General features: G+C 34.4%; 1 protein-coding gene across 5 annotated transcripts in view; it reads left to right on the forward strand.

Moving 5' to 3' along the window:
- LOC149779629 (sorting nexin-13-like) overlaps positions 1-23751 on the forward strand; it is a 122111-nt gene that overhangs the window by 27865 nt on the left and 70495 nt on the right. For all 5 annotated transcript variants that reach the window (XM_089940418.1, XM_089940419.1, XM_089940421.1 and 2 more), the window contains 8 exons: positions 27-148; positions 6293-6402; positions 7599-7700; positions 8686-8774; positions 16332-16415; positions 17969-18110; positions 19687-19796; positions 22628-22715. In XM_089940418.1, coding sequence (XP_089796544.1) covers positions 27-148; positions 6293-6402; positions 7599-7700; positions 8686-8774; positions 16332-16415; positions 17969-18110; positions 19687-19796; positions 22628-22715 — 847 coding nt within the window. The remainder of the gene's footprint in view (positions 1-26; positions 149-6292; positions 6403-7598; positions 7701-8685; positions 8775-16331; positions 16416-17968; positions 18111-19686; positions 19797-22627; positions 22716-23751) is intronic.

The following is a 23751-nucleotide window of genomic DNA, read 5'->3' on the forward strand; positions in this document are numbered from 1 at the left end:
TGTAAATTACCTTACTCTTAATACAGGTTATACATTATACTATCCGGGACTACATAAAGAACTGGTACCGTGTCATTAGTGATCATGATGGATTTCAGCTGGATATCCGACATTGTGTTCAAACTGTTTGTGTAACATTTTCTTCAAGGTAACTTTAAGTCATACACAGTAATACATTAGTTTGTTTAAATTTTCCTCAAGGTAACTTTAAATCATACACAATGATACATGCGTTTGTGTAACATTTTCCTCAAGGTATCTTTTAAGTTGTACACAGTGATACATACGTTTGTGTGACATTTTCCTCTGGGTAACTTTAAGTCGTACACAGTGATACATTCGTTGTATAACATTTTCCTCTGGGTAACTTTAAGTCATACACAGTGATACGTACGTTGTATAACATTTTCCTCGGAGTAACTTTAAGTCGTACACAGTGATACATACATTCCTGTTGTAGCTGAATGATCTTGTGTTTTATGGCACAGGTTATTTAAAGCTAAGACAGGTTATTGAAAGCCAAGGCAATTGGAGTGAATGTGCCTTGCCCAAGGATACAGTATAGTAGCTAACCCAATCTGATCCAGTGATAGAATTTGAACCTATACCATTTTTTGGTTGTGAAAATTCATTGCACTGACTTCTGAGCCACTTTGATTTTTGTCTCCTTTAGTATGACATGCAAGGAAGGTGCAAATATTCTGCATTCTCAGGCCAATAGGGGTTGTTGTAACTGATTAGAGTCAGTATTGTGTTTAGGATTATGTCAACACAGCACAGTGCCAAATGTTTACAAAATTTGCATGCATGTTAAAAATTGTGCACCTAATTCTGCTAATTAAAAGTTTTGGACCAGAAATTTATGTCCTGAAAAATGTGAATCTCAGAAGCAAGAATGTCACCTTTTTATAGCAGCCACCTATGGCAAAATATTAATTTTACATTAGAGTATTCACCACCACTGCCAGCCAGAGAATTTGGCCCCCCCCTTATGATTTTAAAAATAAAAGTTTCAAGGATATAAAGTAAGTACACAAAACATAGTCCTTTCTTTCGGTAATAAGTAGATTCTAACCCAGTTTTTGCTGGAAGGTTCTTAACACTATGATCCATTCCACATTTCAGACCAAATGGGAATTTCTTTACTAATGTGGTAGACAGAATTGTGTGGGCAGATCTGTTGTGTTTTTTTTCACTGCAGTGTAGTTTATCATCTTCAGTAAGCTCTAAATAATTCAATAAATTTAATAAACTTTGAGAGTTACGCTTCTTTGAACCCATGTTCAAGTTACACTGCATTTTCCCTTTTGTTTTGTTTAGTGCTGGTGAGAAATATCAAAACTAGACATTGCAAATATTCGATGCAGACAATACAGTGTTTACCTTCTCTGTGTGTATAGTCCAAGGATCTCATCTCTTCACTGAAAATGGACTTTTCCAGGAACTGGAAAAGGATGTCGACTGGGCTCATTGTTTACACTGTAAACTCTGAAACATTCATTTGGTTTCAACCATAAACCTGATGGCAGTGTTAAGGATTTCTGATGACAATAGGGTTAGAAATTATAAATTAATAAATGAAATGATTTTTGTGCAATTGTTTATGCTTTTTAAAAATCTTTGAAATCACATTGTGGTGCAAATGTCTGGGTGTAGATGGTTTAGTGTATATATTATAGTATATAATTAATGACCTCTGTAAAAGCACATACGCCTGAAGGCCATTTTGGAGAACCCCACTATTGCTCTTTATAGTCATTATTTAACTGTAATCAAGTAGGCCTTTAATCAAGTAGGCCTTTATATTGACCAGCCTCATTGATTTTGTACATTACCAACTTCTTTATCAGAACTTCTTGTGGGATACAAAATTTAGTTATCCTTGTTTTGCAAGTTAAAATCATATGTGCTGACACTAATCATTAGTCGTTGAAAAGTGCTTGAATTTCAATACAAATGCATTTCATTGAGAGAAAAAAATTAATTTATTGACATAACTATCAAGAAAGAAATAACAGAGCCATTAAAAAAGTTAGAAACCCAACTTGCCTGGAATATCTGATTCCATGTTTCATTGTTTAATTATTCATTAAGACTTCTTTTGGGTCACTTACATGCTTAAAATAGTTGGGACTGTAACCACCTCATAATGTAAATGAATGGGTTCTGTGCTGATGACCCCATCAACTTTTTTATCCACCATAACAGCTCTATTAAGACTGATGAAATAGTAAAGTGCATTTAACACAAGATTGCAGTACCCTGAAGTGTTATGCATGCTGTATGTGCACAAAACTACATATGTGTTTTGTTCTGAGTATGCAGAAGGAACAAATTTTATATGGCATTGGGATACATCATGTCCATGGGGCTGAGACATATTTTAAGCCATGTGAAATGAGTTCTTTTCCCCAACTCAACACAAAATATGAACGCAGTTTTGCATTTATTACATATCCGATCTTTTACACTTTTAAAACTTTTTAGCTTTACAGTATATAGCCTATCGTGTGCTGAAAAATGGCGTTAAACCCCACAAAAACAACAACAACAACAAAGCTTTACAGTATGATAAATTTCAAAATAAATTGTGATTTATAAAATGTTTGAGTTGGGGAATCTAAAAATATCAATACGATGACATCAAAGAAGATGCCAAAGTAGTAAGCATCTAGGTGACTGATACAAGGAAGATCAGGCTGTATATTTGTATCAAATGCCACGTCAACCATGTTACTATGGCTACTTAATAAACAAAAATCCATGTGTTGTGTTTGTCAAAAGGATCAACAGTAGCAGAGGTCACCTTAAGTCATACTGACATTACCATCGAGTTATACACTAATCACGTCAGTAGATAAAAAAGTAACGAAATGGTGTGTTTCTGTCCCAGTTACACCTAAAATTACTTGAAACAATTAGAACATTGCTTGTAGACTACAGTATTATACTTATTTAGTTCAAGTTGATGAAGAGGTACCATAGAGAGAGTGCAAAACTAGCTCAGCATTTGACCCTGGTTCTAAAACTCTCTCCACCATTAGTATAAACTGGGGACTTGTGGAAAGTAACCTTAGCTAGATCAGTAGGTTAAAGTGCTCTCGCAAGAGGGAAGGTGTAATAAATACCAGTACAAATGAATTTAGGATATGTTTTGCTTAAAGCCCCAATTTGCTGTTTATCATAAAGTCCACTATTCTTCCAATCTAACTGTTGTTTGGAAGGAAGAAAATAATTTGTTAGAAAGAGCTATCTGACATAAACCATTCTGTGAAATAATCAAGAAGTTAGGTTTATACAGTTTAGAATTAAGATTAGCCACCCCCTTAATTTTATTCAGTGAAGCCATTCACAATTCAGTTCTTTTTCTGGAGTACTCCAAAAGTAGTAACTAATCAAATAACATTTGCACATGGCATAAAAACTGATTCAAAGGGAACAAAGAGAGGCAAGCCCACTTTGTTAACTGGATTTGAGAAAAAAATGTGTACATTACATAAAAATGAGACTCGGGGTAAATATTGGTGATCATCTGCTGTGCTGGAATACTTTGGTGGGCCAATTTAAGAAGACAATCCAACATATGGTGTTGGCTTCTTATGTTTATGACATCTTCAAATCTTGTGTTCAGCTTTCAAATGAAGTCAGTTGACCCATGGATATTGCAGATCGACATTGGATTAATTCGTACATATGTGAAAAATGGCAGGGTTTCTCAGTTCGAGGGAGAAATCACAATACTTATAATGTGATGAAACATCATATTATCTGGTTTTAAAAGAACCCAGTAATGTTTAGGACCGACCAATATCTTTCAAGATTCAATATTAGTCAGATAATTTGGCATATATGAATTTTTGCACATAAGATGGAGTTAAAACTCCACCAGATAAACTCCCATATTGGCACAGACTGCACCATACCGTAGCATTTTGAACAAGGGATGAACATGTACAGTAAGAAAGTGATAAAGTCACAGTTTTAGCAAGGCTTAGCCTAGTTCAGAAAACTTGCAACATTTTCAGCATGCTTCATTTTTCATATGTAGCATGCACCTGGTCAAGCATAATCAGTCTTGTTTCACAAAGACCTTGTAGTTAGTGTATCACATCAAGTTGTTTTTATAAAATTGTTTTGTATAAAAAAATAGTCCTTGAGAATAGTTGAAGTAGGAATGTCCCATTATATGACTAATAACATATAAAAGTAGATTTTTGGGCAAATTATAATTCAAAGAGCAACTGTCTTTTCAAATCAATGATCTGATATTTGACATAGACATCATTTGCAACACTGGATCTCTGATTGAAATTCCTGTCTGATGTCACATAGTTGACTTGGGTTGGGATAAACATGCCATATACATCTACTTATAAAAGAATGTTTCAAATGTTTCAACCAAATGTGTCAGTTTCATTACTATGGATGCAGTATTGTATATGGCAGAAAAGGTAGCGTTCCAGTTGTTGGATATTCATGTGAAGAGATGATTACTGGATGCAGAAATTGTACTAAATCTTGACAAAAGATGTTGCTGAGTATAGTAATTCCAGATTTAAAGTATTTGTGACTGGTTATTTGCATTATTTGATTTGGATGATTGCGTGGTTGGATAACTCTCACAGTTACAAGTCTGGCATTTGTTGACATTTTTTTCATAAAAGAGATGCGTTCATTTTCTCTTTTGGTTAACATTTAAGCCATGGCTGTCATTGGGGTGGGTGCCAGTTATACAGAATTGGACCCACCAGTCCTCTATCCTTTGACTGATACCATTAATTTTATTTGTAACAAGCCCCTGTGAGGTAAATTGGTCATATTCCAACAGATGTAACATCTTTTCCACATGCTACTTGCGCATTTGATTTTAAAGATGACTATCAAATTGTTGGTAGAAATACTGAAGAAAAAACCTCAGAAGGCATAGCAAGGCAAATTTCCATGGTTGCAGCCGATCATTAATGTGAATACTGCCAAAAATTTAATGGGCTTCTTTGGACTAATCTGGTTCACATAAAAAGTGATAGTTTAACATGTGGACTTATAAAAATATTAAACTGCACACACTGTATGTAAGGAATACCAAGTATGTAATTAAATTCAGATTGAAGGTGATGGTTATCCATTGTTATAATGCAGTAATTGGGGTCTTTACTGTTGACCACATTTTGTACCCAACCGCATTATACCTGGACTCACAGTTTATACAAAACCATGATATACTGAGAATAGCATCTTATACAGAGCTGTGGTATTGCAGGCAATATCACAGTTTGTTAAATAATGATATTTTTAAAAATAAAATGAAGATATAAGTTTCTTCTGATTTTCTTTAAACCCTGCTTGTTATACATTGGTATGATTTTGGTTATGGAGCCCTTAGTAGTACCATGTTATAACTGGAGTCATGCTATAACTAGGCGCATTGTAACGGTGTAGAGATTACATTGTTACTCTTGCTAAGAGGCAGTGGCAGTTTCAATAGTATTAAGGAAGATTACTTGTAAAATGGTTTTTTACATTTTAATAAGAAATCACTTACAAATGTATTGGTTGGTGTTTATTTTGTAGCACTACTGCTAGATGAATACCAATCACCATATAAGGCTTATTACAGAAAAAAGGAAAGTACTTCATCACGAATTGTCCATAAACTAGCATGAAGGAGTGTTTAAAAATTCATCAAATTTGCACAGATTGAAGATCATTGACCATTCTTGTCAAAATACACTAAGAAATTTGTTGGCAAATTAATCTTTTCATTTTGACACAATTATTGAGATCACTGTTTTCTTCCATGACAAAGTATGGATGGCCAACTTATGGCAGGTTGTAATTGCTAAAGATATCCTATGGTCTCCCATACTTTTCATTCTCTTTTTTATTTGAGTGTTACTGCAGTCATAAACATTTTATATGCATGTTTCTTTATTATTTAATTCAAGGAAGAAGTTAGAGCAACATTAATTTATGTCCGGTCACTTCCAGTGTTCATAGTTCTCTACACACTTCGGCAGTAAGTGGCATCATATCATCAGTCAAACATAGTACCAAAGTCATGTCATTTTTTAGCTGTATATTAAACACTGATTTTACAAAAGGAGACACCCAATAGATTTAGTGTAAATTTTGTATTAAAGTTTTAAAATTCACATAACGTACATGTGCATCATTGTAAAATTGATGTGTGAGACATATGCAGATGTGGTTTTGAATCATGTAGGAATCATTACCTCTCAAGCGCATATGAATAATAGTATTGAGATTGATATATCATTATTCCATTCCCCAGAACCAAAGAGATTGACTGGATGCCGTACTTCACTCAGCGGCTTGTAGATGACTTTGCTTCTCATATTAGACTGTACAGGCATGCTGCCCAAAATATTTCCAAGAAAGAAGGTATGTGATCCTTTAGTTTTCAGTCTTTACTGCATTTTTTATTCCTTGGCCTAACCTACTGCCATTAGGTCTCAAAGAAACATAGCCTTGTTTCTATATTCTTGACTGATCCTATATTTTGCCTGCTGATTTTAGATTCTGAACAAAAAAGGGGAGAACATTTATTTTAAAAGAATGTCATTTTTCAAATGTTGTGCCAAGTTCAGATTTCATTTTTGTTCATAGGTGGTCGTATTAGTCATCATGCTCTGTAAGATGCTTACTATATCTCCCAATATTTTTAAGAGCTTACTGAACATAGACTTAAACCATGATTCATTAATGGACACCTTTGTGTGCTATTCACTAATCATGGTCAGCTTCAAATTTACAGCAAATTATATCACAAATGCACATTATTTAAGTAATTGTACAGAGAGTGCACATCTGATTAATTTAATTTTATTGATTACTAATGACAGTATCCTTTTTGAAAGGAATACAATTAAGTCACACAAGCATGGTTCACTTTTGGTCAGTAAAGATGGAAATTGAGAAAATAAATATTTTCAGATTGACTGACCCATTTTTTGAAACATGAAATGTTCATATTCATTTATGTCTTATGATTAAATTATGATGGGTTGATTTTTTTGGGGGGGAATACTATTTGCAAAGTATATTTATTAGTATGTACAGTATAATTAAACATTCCTTGTCATTGGATGACTCTGATACTTATGATTCTGTCAGTGCCTATGATAGCAACATTTATACTGCAAAATATGCATTGAATCAATGAAAGATTCCATTGTTGAACAGTTTTATTGTCATTTCATATCAACTTTTATGTTGGATATTTATCCTGTTTCCTTGTTTACTGCAATTAACAGGTCTTGTTATATGTTATACATGACTGTCCATTATTGATACTTGCATCACAGATTTGCATCATTACTTTGCTAATACACAAAATGCCTAATTCAGAATCTGTAATTTCGTTTGTTTTGGTGATAATGCGGGTACAGGCCACATGGGTCATTTTATTAACATACTTTTTCTATTTTTAAAAATATTGTGTTGACTGTAGCGGTATATGGGCTTGAACTCCTAGCATATTATGATTTCGTGTTTTGGGGAAACATATTTTACTGCAAAAATTTGTTTCTCTAAAGAATGATTTTTGATGTTTGTGATTCCTGTTTTACGTTTTGTAGATAAAGCCACACTGATAGAACAAGCATTTTTTGACTTGGAGATGAACATGGAGGGTGATAAATGTAGAGATTTTGTTTGTTTTTCACCCGAATATGAGAGGCGTAAGTAAATTTTATTTGCACATGAATTTATGTTAATGAAAATGAAAATTATGATAGATTTTTTAAATCTTTTTTCAGATTTTTAAAATCTTCAGATTTTTAAAATTTCTGATTTTAAAATCTTAACTCTTCATATGGAACATTTGACAAAAGTATTTATGAATTCTATATTTGTAAATATTTCATATTTATATTTGTTAGTTAAAATTACATTACATCTGTGGGAATACAGTTTTTTATCTTGATTTTATAAAGAATCATTTCCTTGTTTCAGTAAGCTCTCAGGCTCAGTATAGGAAGGAATTAAATTTTTAAATTGTTGTCAATTTTCCACATGTACATGACTGATGTTGTACATAAATAATGTACGTGTTGTGGTGTTGTAAAAACTGATTTTGTACATATATAATATATGCATTGTGATATTGTACAATGAAAAGACGCAAAATTATTGTTAAAAATGCATTTTTTGTTAAAATGTCATGAAAAATAAATAATATTGATCACTTTTCCGTAAAGGTTTCAACTTGGAGAGAAAAATTGTGTAATGATGTAACCTTTTCCTGTACTTCACTTGAATGAGTGGAGTTACATCTCACAGTACCGTATATGCTCACAAATCATGTTCAATTCAGATTGCATAGACACAGATCTACTGTCACATAATGTGCTGGCATATCCGAGTGTGCAGTTTGCTATGAGCAGTTATTAGTATAAACAGTGTCAACCTTGATCTGCTGGTGTATGATGCAATGGTACATCAGGGTCTCTGTCTGGGTTGCAGTTGCAATGGTACATCAGGGTCTCTGTTTGGGTTGCAGTTGCAATGGTACATCAGGGTCTCTGTTTGGGTTGCAGTTGCAATGGTACATCAGGGTCTCTGTTTGGGTTGCAGTTACACTTATAAACAAGTACATATGGCAGTTTCATTTTTAAAATTGTATGTTTCATTAGTTTTAGTTTTTTTAACCCTTTTTTTTTTTAGAGTACCTTCAAGACTTGAGTGAAGTTCTGCTCTTTCTACTTTTACCTACAGAAGATTTCCAGAACAAGCCATTCCGCTACATAATAAGGGTAAATCTTCTGATGGACATCTAGTATACCACCATATAGAGAAGTTCCTGATAATAAGGAATATAGAGATGATTTTACTACTACTACATAATGACATGGGATCCATGACTATACTTGCCCTACTAAGCAAACTGTGCTATAATGAAAGACCTTAGGAGGAGGTAGCACTGTAGTTGCATCTGCATGAATATCCACTGCACATTGCATATATGGGCATACTGCATCTTCTAGTGTATTCTGAGAGAGTTGAACATTGGACTTATCCAGAAAAAGAAAACAAAAATAACTTGGGAACTTATCAAACCCCGGTCGAGTCATACCAAAGACTTATAAATATGGTACTAACAGCTGACTTGCGAGGCGCTCAGCATTAAGAGGTCAGTGTTAGAACTGGTTGGCCTGGTGTCAGGATAATGTGACTGGGTGGGACATAATGCTACATGTCTGTGACATGATGCCTCAGTGCTAGACATCACTGAAAACTGCCACACTGCAGACATTGTAGCGATATGACTGAAAAATTGTTAAAGCTACATTAAAAATCCAAATCACACACACACACATCACACACTGTAACTCCTCTCATAAGTCCCTTACACTGGCAAATGATAAATATCCATTCCCCTTTTGTAAATCCTGTCATAAGTCCCTCACACTGGTAATTGATTTATAATCATTCCCCAGCCATGACTCCTTTCATAAATCAATTACACTATCTGCTGATTAATATTCATCCCTCACTGTGACTCCTTTCATAAGTCCCTTACACTGGCAAATAATTAAAAGTCATCCCTCCACTGTGACTCCATTCATAAGTCCCCCATGCTGGCAATTAATTCATATTTATCCCCCTGTTATGACTTCTTTTGTAAGCCCCTCACACTGGCAAAATACTTAAAATTCATCCCCCCTGCTGTGATTCCTTTCATCAGTCCCTCACACTGGCAAATATTCCTTCCCCTGTGGGGCCACCTTTTTTAGTTCCCTTGCAACGGCAAATGATTAATATTCATCCCCTTGCTGGGGCTGGTTTCATAAGTTTCTCTCACTCAGAAAGATTTTCTCCAAACTTAAGTATAAAGCTTTTAACTTTATGTACAAAGCATAGCATGTGACCTATGGATGGGGAACAATACTATGTTTTGTGCTCTCCATTGTTGCATTAGCACTCAATTTTCCATCAAAAATAGGCACAGGCTGCTTGTCTGCTGCATATGTGTAACTCGCACTTAAAGTGTAATGCATCATAAGTTAAATATATAGACTGACACAGACATTGAAACATATAGACTGGTACAGACCCTGAAACATATAGAATGGCACAGACCCTGAAACTTAAAGACTGGTACAGACCCAGAAACATATAGACTGGTACAGACCCTGAAACATATAGACTGGTTTTAGACCCTGAACATATAGACTGGTTCAGACCCTGAAGCTTACAGAGTGGTACAGACCCAGAAACATATAGACTGGTACAGACCCTGAAACATATAGACTGGTTTTAGACCCTGAACATCTAGACTGGTTCAGACCCTGAAGCTTACAGAGTGGTACAGACCCTGAAACATATAGACTGGTAGAGACCCTGAAACTTAAAGACTGTGACAGACATTGAAACTTTACAGACTGGCACAGACATTGGAACTTACGGACTGGTACAGACCCTGAAATTTACAGACTAGTACAAACCCAGTAGCAGGTAATCCAGTTAAATGAAAATAGAATGCTGAATGAAATGCAGCATGACTGGAAATGCAACTGAGAATTAATGCAAATGAAATGATGAATGCATTTTATAAGCAAATACAAAATTCCGAATGAAGAATGATAAACAAAAATGAAACATATTGCAAATGCATTTCATGAATGGATTTGAAAATCAAATCTTTTCAGTCTTTTGCTAAATTCTCAGTCAGATGCTTTGTCACATTATAATCCTGGATCCAATTCTTTACACAGACAGGTAGTTTTTCTTTCCTTACATGCCTTGACATTGTTCATCATCACTTGTGGCTATATCTGTATAATTCTTATATAAACAAAATGTAATAAATAAAACTTGCTGATAAATAGTATATGATTGTATTTTTTACATTTATTACATTTGTTGTTATATCAGTGTTGTCTTTTTGCATTTTATGATGCGCCATAAGTATCTTCTATACCATTAATATTTAATACATTAGCTCACAGAGTTCTTATCCGCTGATTTTATTGATCACTTCCTATTTTTTGACAGTTTGTTAGGTTGGTCCACTAGTCACCTCATGGAAGAAATATACTTGTTGTATCCACCTTACAGTTACCTGAACTAATTACTATCATGATTGAAGTAGAATAGAAAAAAAAAACATAACTTTAAGTGAAATTAAATCCAGATTTGAATGAACAATACCCTGCTACATAATAGTTGCTGTAGTATTAGTAGTGTAAAACATAAACTACTTTGGTACTGAATTATTATCAAGACCTGAAAAAGTATTGCTTTAAATTACTTTAAATCTAAATTTGAGGAAATTAAAATAGCTTAATCCTTACTGAAGTACATTGTATAGTATAAACAATTTTAATGACATCAGTACTTAGAGAAAACATTGCTTTAAATGAAATGGACACAATTTTTTAAGTGAACAGTCACATTATTTTTGTTGATTGTTGTTGTTGGCTTTTACACCATTTTTCAGCACACGAAAGGCTATACATGGTGGCCTGTATTAATGGTGGAGGAAGAACCCAGAAAAACACCAGAAAGAACCACCAACCCATGAGAAGCTACTGGCAAGCTTTCTTACATACCCACATTGGCTGAATCCAAGACTTGAACCCACGCAGACAGAGGTGAGATGGCAGTGATCCGTAACAGAGAGCGCTTTAGACCACTCAGCCACTCGGGGCCCCTATTTTTGTTGAAGTACACACACTATAATGGTTAATTGTTTGGAGACCTAAATTAGCATAAAAATATTAGTCAATATAAATATTTGTGAATTTCTTTGTTTAAATTAGAGTACTTGGTTTCAGTGTGTCAGAATAACAAAAAGAGGTATGGGCCTTTTAGGGCAAGTGGGATTTGAGACACAGAAAGTGATTTTTAACTCAACTAGTCATAGGCTAATAAAAGCTTATGGTTTTATGGTTTGTTCTTTCACATCCAAGGTCTGTCTCTCCATCCATTAGCACAGGTTTGTTATTGCTGCTCCTCCTAAACTACTTGAAGGATTGCCATGAAACACGCATTCATCCCATTGTCTAGTTGATCGAAATGAAAATGGTGTTGCTTGAATACCACATCTTGGAAATCTTGTTGCTTTTTGTAGCTACTTCTTATAAATGGATGGTCATATCAACATGACTTTTGACCAGAGGACTTCTTATGATGTCTTGTTGGTCCTAAATGACAATGGTGCTGGTTTGATGGTCAACAAGGCCACCCCAATGGCCATCTTGAAAATCTGTTTTCATTACTTCTCACTGGATGGTTATATCAAAAAGGAGTTTTCATTAAAAGACTTTTTGTGATGTTTAGCTGGTCCTAAATGAAAATGGTGCTAATCTGATGTCAGTTACGGCCACCACAGTGGCCATCTTGCGAATGTTATTTCTATATTGGAAATCGACTTAAATAAAAGATAAAATTGCCATAGGGTTTTCACCACTAGACTTCTTATGTGTATAGATGGTCCAAAACGAAAATGATGTCAATCCAATGGCCAGTGTGGCCATCATGGCAGTCATCATGAAAATATTGTTATCACTACTTCTCCAGAACAGATGGTGGTATCAACATGGGACTTTTACTAAACAACTTCCCTTTGATATATGATTGGTCCTAATGGTGCCATTCAGACGTCTATGTGACACAGTACCTAACTTGAAAATCTTATCACAGATTCTCCTGAATGAATCGTCATGTTCTGTTAAAGTCCAAAAGAATGAAATGTTCCATATAAATTTCAGATCCAAGAATATACTGTTCCTCCAAAAGTCCTGATGTGTTAAAATATCATTGTCCAGAACTTATTGAATAATGCACAATAGTTCCAAAATAATAGTGTAGTCCAAAAAAGGCACTTTCTATTTGTGCTGAATAATCCAAACAAATGTTATTTCTGTCAGATAACATCTAAATACAACATAAAATATGTCTGCAGATTTGATGTTACAACAAGAACTAAGAGTCTGAAATAGGAATGAATCCAAAAAAGGAATGAACTTGATTGTTCTCTCCTCATATACACATTCAAGAGTCTATTATGACTGTACCCCATGTGACACACCTTCAAGAGTCTGTTATGACTGTACCCCATGTGACACACCTTCAAGAGTCTGTTATGACTATACCCCATGTGACACATCTTAAGAGTCTATTATGACTATACCCCATGTGACACACCTTCAAGAGTCTATTATGACTATACCCCATGTGACACATCTTAAGAGTCTATTATGACTGTACCCCATGTGACACATCTTAAGAGTCTATTATGACTATACCCCATGTGACACATCTTAAGAGTCTATTATGACTATACCCCATGTGACACACCTTCAAGAGTCTATTATGACTATACCCCATGTGACACATCTTAATACTCATTCTGATATTTCAAAATACCTGTTTATGGTGACCTAATTAACTTAATTTTTCTTAGAAACCATCTGACAGACCCATCCAGTGGGAAAAAGCCAGAAACCTGTAAACATATTTGCTAATCATTTTATTAGTTCTAACTATAGACACGAATATAAACATCTATTTATATTTAGACAATTTTAGTCTTAATATCTTGAAATAAAACCAATGCATGTTCAAAACTTCAACTAAAGGTAATCACTACAATTTACAGCCATGAATAAACATTACAAAAATTATAGATGTACATAACAATATACAGTAAGTACTATACTGTCAAAAGGCACTAATTAAAACTAACTATCCATGTTAGTTGAGTACTATACTGTCAAAAGGCACTAATTAAAACTGTAACTATCCATATTAAAGTACTATGCTGTCAAAAGACACTAATCAAAACTAACTATCCATGTTAGTTGAGTACTGTGCTGTCAAAAGGCACTAAATAAAACTGTAACTGTCCATATTAAAGTACTATGCTGTCAAAAGGCACTAATTAAAACTAACTATCCATGTTAGTTGAGTACTATGCTGTCAAAAGGCACTAATTAAAACTAACTATCCCTATTAGTCAAGTACTATGCTGTCAAAAGGCACTAATTAAAACTAACTATCCCTATTAGTCAAGTACTATGCTGTCAAAAGGCACTTATTAAAACTAAATATCCATGTTAGTTGAGTACTATGCTGTCAAAAGGCACTAATTAAAACTGTAACTATCCATATTAGTCAAGTACTATGCTGTCAAAAGGCACTAATTAAAACTATCCATGTTAGTTGAGTACTATGCTGTCAAAAGGCACTAATTAAAACTAACTATCCATCTTTGTTGAGTACTGTGCTGTCAAAAGGCACTAATTAAAACTGTAACTATCCATATTAAAGTACTATGCTGTCAAAAGGCACTAATTAAAACTAACTATCCATGTTAGTTGAGTACTGTGCTGTCAAATGGCACTAATTAAAACTATCCATATTAGTCAAGTACTATGCTGTCAAAAGGCACTAATTAAAACTAACTATCCATGTTAGTTGAGTACTGTGCTGTCAAATGGCACTAATTAAAACTAACTATCCATATTAGTCAAGTACTATGCTGTCAAAAGGCACTAATTAAAACTGTAACTATCCATGTTAGTTGAGTACTAAGCTGTCAAACGGCACTAATTAAAACTATCCATATTAGTCAAGTACTTTGCTGTCAAATGGCACTAATTAAAACTGTCCATGTTAGTTGAGTACTATGCTGTCAAATGGCATTAATTAAAACTAACTATCCATATTAGTCAAGTACTATGCTGTCAAAAGGCACTTATTAAAACTGTAACTATCCATATTAGTATAGTACTATTCTCTCAAAGGGCACTAATTAAAACTGTAACTATCTATGTTAGTTGAGTACTATGCTGTCAAAAGGCACTTTTTAAAACTGTAACTATCCATATTAGTCAAGTACTATTCTGTCAAAGGGCACCAATTAAAACTGTAACTATCCATGTATGTTGGTTCATATAGATATGCATCTGATATTGGCATATGCCAGTTTGCACTTATGGCTCTTACAGGTAAAAGCATTGTGGGAAGGGGAAATTGGTCTTCAGCCATAACCACGAAAACTAAAATTTTGATTACAGCAACCATGACAGTAAAAGAAATAAAAAACAAAAACAAATGTCAGTTTATATATATCAAAATATACAGATAGTATCAGTTTCTTATTTGTTTTAAGATAGTCCTTTATAGTTTTATATGTCTGTCCTGGGGCCCCGAGTGGTCTAAAGCGCTCTCCATTACGGATCACTGCCATCTCACCTCTGTCTGCGTGGGTTCGAGTCTCAGATTCGGCTAATGTGGGTATGTGAGAAAGCTTGCCAGTAGCTTCTCATGGGTCGGTGGTTCTTTCCGGGGTTTTCCCGGGTTCTTCCTCCACCATTAATACTGATCGCCATGCATAGCCTATCGTGTGCTGAAAAATGGCGTTAAACCCTACAACAACAACAACAGTATGTCTGTCCTTGTTACTAAATATTAGAAAAGACTAGAGAGTTTGTATGAAAAGTCTCAGTTTGCATTTTACAGGAAGTACTAGTCAGTGTGGTGTTTTTGCCAACTGTGAACTTCTGTCAGACCCTGACTACATGAAAGTCTCTCTGTTTTCATTTTACAAGAAGTGCTTGTCCATGGGGTGTTTTTGGGGTTGCTCACCAGTTATTATGTACTTTTGAGAGAGTGACATATGTAAGGTGAAGTTCTTTGCATTTAAAACATGCACAATGGGGAGAATGTTGGCATACCTCTATGCTACATTAATGTAATGTAGATGATATTTCTTTGGATATTGTACTTTTGGAAATTGTACATGATCAGAGCACATTGCTAACTAAGATGACTGCTCCCTTATGCTTAAAAAATCAGCCTGAATTAGCCTAAAGTACACTGTCTGTAGCAGCCATTAAAATAGGGAAAATGAATTTTGCCAGACTAGACAGTACCAGCTTCTGAAAGTGCAATGACTGAATTACCAAAAATATAAAATGTAAAAAAGGTTATCTGCTCTTTTTTATACAATTTACATCTGAAGTTCAGTATGTCAATATGACCAAGTGGACCTAGTGGAGCTAGCAATTTTTTGAATGATGCACATCTGGAGTAAGGCCAAGCTGTATACTCTATGACCCATATTACACCCATCAATCATACACCAAAATTAAGGGAATTAATTATTCTTTGAACTAGACCTATGATATACGGGGTCTTTTTTTAAATAGCCAGTATAATCAGTGAGGAAAGCCAGGGAAATTCTTTTTCTTTAAAATTCTAACCCTATGCAAAATATGAAACTGTAGAGTACCACCTTTGCCAGCTATAGAGCTTCTGTCAGACACTGACTATATGAAAGTCTCTCTGTTTTCATTTTACAGGAAGTACTTGTCCATGGGGTGTTTTTGCCAACTATAGAGCTTCTGTCAGACCCTGACTATATAAATCAATGCATTGTGTGGATGGTAAGTATGTATTAGTATTTGTATAAATACAGATGGGACATTAAATTTTCAACAAAAATATCCATGTTTATAATTTTTTTAAAGTTTTAAAAGCAACTTTTAAAACTCTCAAGGTTAGAACTCCTCATTTTAAAAGCATGTGCTAGGGTTCACACAGCATTGAAAAGTCCTTCAATTTTAAAGGTTGCCTTGAAAAATCCTTGAATTAAAAAATGGTTGGTTTTATTTTTGGAAAGTGCTTGAATTGATGCTTATAGTATTTTTAAAGGATTTATGAATGTATTACATTGCCAGAACAGTGAATTTTTTGTATAATCATGAAAAGATGAAATTGTTATTTCAATTAAATGCTTCCTATATATTTATCAAAGAGGCTCAAACGATACATGATTTTCTGTTGGAAGAACAACTACATAAACTTGGTCAGTTTATGATATAAGGTGTGAAAAAACATTATGTGATATTATGCAAGAAAACTTAAAGTCGCTGACATTAGCCAAGCTGTCAATGAGTGATCTTCGTGATGAAGACATTGAAATGAATAGTCATTTCATCACCAGTGACAGTCGAGACATTAATTAGAGATAGGCTTTCAGCATTATAATATAACAATGGCATGCACACTGACCATGTGAAGAAATAAACAAAATTACTCAACAACTTGAAGCAGAATGTCCACATGAAAATATGTTGAAGGTAATGAAGAAATCCCGCCTCTAAAAAAATTGAAATTTTCGGCGTAGAAGTTTCAAAAAGAATACTTAGATACCTGGCTGTGCTTGGTAGAAAGCAGAAAACAGGTATAATTACATTTATTGGACATCATGTCATGTGTAGTGAAGTATTGCCCATGGCAAGGTAGTTGCTATGCCATGCAATTTTACCCAAAAAAGGAACCTATACATTTTTTTGTCCTGTTGAAGTCTAGCATGAAGTCCCTGACCTCCATGGGATTTGGAAGTGCAGTTTCTGATCTGAATTTTGTGCTGATAAAGGTCAAATCATACTTTATGGCCTTTTCAGTTAAACATAATGGCTTTTACTGTATCAGATCACACTTCTGAACTTTTCAAACACATTTCCAAGTTGACTATAGCTTTTCTCACCTATTTAAAATGTCAAGTTTTAATGCATCTTCCCCATTCATTGATTCCACAAATGGTGCATGTGTGTAATATGAGTCTTTTGATTCCCTGCTTCAGAAGTTTCAGAATTAGACGATACATTAAAAGCAAAAGAGTCAGTCTAGAAATCCCATAGTACACTTGTACCATCTAACAACAGACAAGGGTAATTGGTGAGCAGAGCAATGGTAAATGGCATAGAGAAGGGCAAATGTAGTATGGGTTTGGGGGTACAATTAAACTCTCCTCACCTCTTTTCCTCTTGCCATTGTATATAAAATGAATTTTATATGAATTTTTTATGAAACTCAACCTCTTAAGAAAAGCTCATGTATCTGACCCTGCAAAGATGCAAATATTTTTTAAATCCTGTCCTTAGACTTTCCACAAATTAATTTTTGTATCACATATTCATTTTTTTGCATGCAGTGCAAGACTGGGACTTTGACCAATGAAACTTTCATGACTGTAATAAAAACTACCAGTTCAATTGATGAGCTTAAGGCTGTCACTGATATGGTGGATTGTGATATTTCCAAGTGGCGCTCCATGGACACTGGAGGGAGTGATGGTGAGTTGCCTGTCTGTGTACAGCCAGGGTATTTTTTCTTGATTGATCAGAAATTCTGTATTCCTGTTTTTGTTGAACCTGCCTCGGCCATAGCTAGACAAAGAGATCACTTTGGTATCCATGTGTATTTATGTACATCTGTCCATCAACACCTAAGACTAATCCATTTGTTAATTTTTTTTTTAATCTTTAGTAATTGGGTCAGTTTCTTAAGTACACCTGGTCACAGGGTGTTGCTGCATGGTATGTGGGTCTGTTTTGATCTTAAAGACACCATTTACTGAAAGCTTTGGAACAGGTTTAACATGCAGGTGCTTGCCATCTTCTTCACAATCTTTATTGCAAAGGTAGCACCTAATTGTGATGACTTTGGGCAAGAATGACTCAAATGTGAATACACCAGAACCATTTATATGTGTACATTTGTATACTTGTCAGAGCAAACAATGAAATTGTACAAATTAAAAACAAAATATTATTAGGTAAACCTAAGTACAATTAGCAAGTTTTAAGTCGCACAAATTGTCCCACAACACATGTTGGTGCTGTTGCACACATTGGTCTCAAATCCAAGTTAGCACGATTGCATAAAATTATTTTATGTATAAATGATAAATTGTATGTGAAATATGATGATTTTGTGTGTAACCAACCAATTCAGTTTTCTTCTCCTGTAAAATTATTTATGCAGTAATGACCCATATTTACTTTCACTTTTGCATTCTGGTTGCAAATCAAGTATGATTACACAAAAACAATTTTAGGTATTAGAAGCAAAATATCTCATGGAAAGTTTAGATGGTCCATTTTTATTGTGACATTTATTTTGATTTAGTTATGGTCCCTTTCGTGACATAGAGTTTTAACAGTTGCATCCAGCAATGGTTTAACTTGACTTCATGACATGGCAAGGACTTGGGCAAATTTTACTTAAAATCTGAAGATGTGAATTTGTTATATTCATTGGTACATATTATGTACCAGTTAAACTTAGCATTATCATGATCATATTGAAAATATCAATATGAATGTGACAAATATCTAAGTGCTTTTTAATAGTGATTTATTTCTCCATTACTGATACCCATCATAAAACCTTCTTTTGTTTACCTCCTACCTCCAAAAGTCATCCCTTTTTATGACTTTGATATCTGACTTAACATTCAGTCATATTGAAGAAGAAAAAAAACAATGCTGAAAATGATTCATTGTTACTTTCTTCATAAATTCTTCATAAATTGACAGAGTAAGAAACTGAGACATTATTCATGTCATACATGTCTTCCTAGATACACATTTAAGATATGTAGAGAAATTTAATTTTCCAAGAGAGATTTTAAAATGGCTTTTTTCCATTGTCTTAAACTAAAACTTGACTCATAAGAAATTATGTGTTATTTATGGCTATTCAAACCAATATTCGTGTCTTTGATATGTACTGGATAGATGTCTTAAAAGGGAAGTAATTCTTAAAGAGAAGGTTTACAGATTCCAAATGAGCATTGCTGATACAGAACTACAGTCGCTATGTAATATCTGATGAAATAATTTGATGTTTCCATGGTATCTGTTTCAGATATGTTGATAAAGCAGAACCTGAACAGTCTGATATTTTTAAAGGAATTGTGTGAGAATAGAATCAAACGTTTGCAGCAGGGCATAGATGACACAGAATTTGCTCCTGATGTAAGTCAGTACTAATGTACTTAGAAACTCCACCCCCCCCAAAAAAAAAAAGTCTTAGCCAAGTGTTGATTTTTCTTGAGTTCAATCATGAAATTGGTACCATGCTTTTGACTCACAAATATTCCAACTTTAGAGTATATCTTCACAGTTTTCTTTATTTGTTTTGGTCAGGAATTTATTATTGGAAAATCTTTAGAACATTAATTCTGCTGAACATTTTGGATGCAAGTCTTTCTGCTGAATTAATGCTCCCCTTCCATTTTTTGGGCCTATGTTGTAATATATTTCAGTCCATGCATTTTTTGTTGATGTTTTTTATATGATGATAACAGCACCTATACATATAGTGGCATGCTGCTGTATCATTTATTTTCAAGAAGACAAATTTTTTTTTTGAATAAAGTTCTTTTTTGCAGAGAATCTCAGTATTAGATGAAAGTGGGGCTCTAAGAACAATTATTCTAATATAACTTTGCACTTAAGGTCAGCATAACCAGTACATTCTAAGTTCTCAAAAAATCTGCTCTTGACTTTCAGATTTTTATTTGAGAGATTTTGTGATCGCTGATGGTTAGCAGTCTTGCTGATCAAATGCTTAGTCACTTTGGTTTTCTCAGAAAATTGCCCTCAAAGACCACTGTTTTATCTACTTACTAATAGAAGACAAATGTTTGTGTTTCCAGATCACTGTTTATATTTTAGTTTGCCTAGAAATGATACCCATTTGAATGCAAGCCTTTTGGATAATAATGGACCTGAAAGCAATCTTGAAACAATTCATGAAGTAACATTCAATCAAGCAGTCACCTGATTGCTACAGCATGATGATATTACAAATTGTAAAACTGAAGTATTTGATTGCAATGATGATATATTTAATGGTGATTAAAAAAAACAAATACATAATTTAACATTTGTCATGTTGAAAATTAACCAATATTGATCTCTTTATTGCATACAAAATTTATTTATTTTGGTTAATTATTGGAATTACAAAGTGCACATTGGCTTTTTGGAATAACACACTGCTTTTGGATTATTGAGGACTCATTCAAAGACAGTCTGGATTATATCATTGTGATACATCAAGACTATTGGTACAGCAGCACTTTAAGGATTATTGGAATTCATTAGGAATATTCTATACTTTTGATAGAACTGTAAGAGGAAATTTAGGATTATTTGGTTGTTGTTGTTGTTGTTGTGGAGTTTAACGCCATTTTTCAGCACACGATAGGCCATATATGGCGGCCAGTATTAATGGTGGAGGAAGAACCCGGGAAAACCCAGGAAAGAACCACCGACCCACGAGAAGCTACTGGCATGCTTTCTCACATATCTACATTGGCTGAATCTGAGACTCGAACCGGCGCAGACAGAGGTGAGATGGCAGTGATCCGTAACGGCGAACGCTTTAGACCACTCGGCCACAGGATTATTTGGTGTTTAATTCACAAATTTTCACTTTGTATTCTAGGGTAATAAATTGTTTGTTGAATTTTACTAAACTTGATGGTTTTGCTTGTAGCATGATATATAAGTTAAGTAATTTTGATTACAGCAATCTTGTGGGCGAATGCAATAACATATTGGACTGCCAGAAAAATCTGGTGTGCAAGCAGATTTTCAAAGCTGGTTGCCTATGGATGACAATGCATTTCTTTCCCGGATATATTAAATTAAGTTTAGATAAAATGTTTAAATAAGGCAAAGAATAAATGTTTTGCTCCAGATTGGAATTGTTTTGAATTTATTTGCTGTATTATTACTGTCTAATATTTTGTAAAATGGAGTCTTTACTTTTCCAGGGGGCCCCGAGTGGCCGAGTGGTCTAAAGCGCTCTCCGTTACAGATCACTGCCATCTCACCTCTGTCTGCGTGGGTTCGAGTCTCGGATTCAGCCTATGTGGGTATGTGAGAAAGCTTGCCAGTAGCTTCTCGTGGGTCGGTGGTTCTTTCCGGGGTTTTCCCGGGTTCTTCCTCCACCATTAATACTGGCCGCCATGTATAGCCTATCTTGTGCTGAAAAATGGCGTTAAACCATAAAACAACAACAAAACAACAACTTTACTTTTCCCTGAGTTTTTCCTACTTTTCTGCTTTTTACCTAGTATTGTTACAGTCCCTATTTTTGCTTTTTTCTTATAAAATATTCTTTTTTCCCCAACCTGTTTTTAAAAAATGTAGTCCTAATTTATTACTACTTTTTCACAAAGTTTTGCTTGTAAGACTTAAAATGGCCCATTTGGAATCATCTCTTCACGTGTCATAAAAGTCACAGTAAGAAGATATTCATGGTGCTGATAGCGTTCACAAAAGTAGCTAATACTAATGGTTTTCTTTCATAATTTCATTAATATGGCAATTTATGAGTAATGAACAAAACATACATGAACCAAATAGGTTACATTTTCTATTTGTTAAAAAAGGCATTTAAATGCTAAGTTTAGTGCTACTTAATCAGCATCGGACATGCATTTTAAGGTTTACCATGATAAGTGGCTGCCATTGCTGGAGTGTCACAGACTGGTTCTTTCATTTACTTCATAATAAAGTTCAAAACTTGGTTTGAGTCCAACGATATGTGCAGGACCAGTCTAAGAAGAATGATGATGCAAAAAGGATGAGAAGTCACCAATGTAAACCTTGTAGAGACTATCAAACACTAGTTTTGTGGCACCAGTCTTAGCATTTGAATGTTTTTACTTTGCAAATAGAAAATGGCAACCTGTTTGAAAGATGTATTGTTTTTTATTCAAACATTACCATGTGAATGAAATTGTTGCAGAAGAGTTTTATATAACTATACTGACATGATTTTTATTTTACAGGTGCCAGACTATTGTAAATCAAAGGATTCATTTATATTGACCCTTGAAGACATTATACAGAGTAATATTGCACTGGATGCATTTATTGGTGAGTGTTCAAACTATACAGATTTTTGCAAATAATTGCTCTTTCACTTTTTTGGCCATCCTGATTCTGGAAGATAAGGTAGAAATGGTTTATATTTTAAGGTAGATATCTTTAATTTAGGGTTTATTTAGTAAACTAGTAAATATGTGTGTGTGTGTGATTTGGATTTTTAATGTAGCTTTAACAATTTTTCAGTCATATTGCTACGAAGTCTGCATTGTGGCAGTTTGTAGTGATGTCTAGCCCTGGGACATCTTACCAAAGACATGTAGCATAATGTCCCACCCAGTCACATTATCCTGACACCGGGCTAACCAGGCATATATCAGCATACAAACCAGCAGACATATATCAGTATGCAGTCCAACAGGCATATATCAGTATACAATCCAGCAGACATATATCAGCATACAATCCAGCAGGCATATATCAGCATACAATCCAACAGACATATATCGGCATACAATCCAACAGGCATATATCAGTATGCAGTCCAACAGGCATATATCAGCATACAATCCAACAGGCATATATCATTATACAATCCAACAGGCATATATCATTATGCAGTCCAACAGACATATATCATTATGCAGTCCAACAGACATATATCAGCATACAATCCAACAGGCATATATCAGCATACAAACCAGCAGACATATATCAGTATGCAGTCCAACAGGCATATATCAGTATACAATCCAGCAGACATATATCAGCATACAATCCAACAGGCATATATCAGCATACAAACCAGCAGACATATATCAGTATGCAGTCCAACAGACATATATCAGTATACAATCCAGCAGACATATATCAGCATACAATCCAACAGGCATATATCAGTATACAATCCAGCAGACATATATCAGCATACAATCCCACAGGTATATATCAGCATACAATCCAACAGGCATATATCATTATACAATCCAACAGGCATATATCAGCATACAATCCAACAGGCATATATCAGTATGCAGTCCAACAGGCATATATCAGTATACAATCCAACAGGCATATATCAGCATTC

Source organism: Sinohyriopsis cumingii, chromosome 17, assembly GCF_028554795.1.
Source record: "Sinohyriopsis cumingii isolate HCF-2022 chromosome 17, ASM2855479v2, whole genome shotgun sequence".
NCBI lineage: Eukaryota > Metazoa > Mollusca > Bivalvia > Unionida > Unionidae > Sinohyriopsis > Sinohyriopsis cumingii.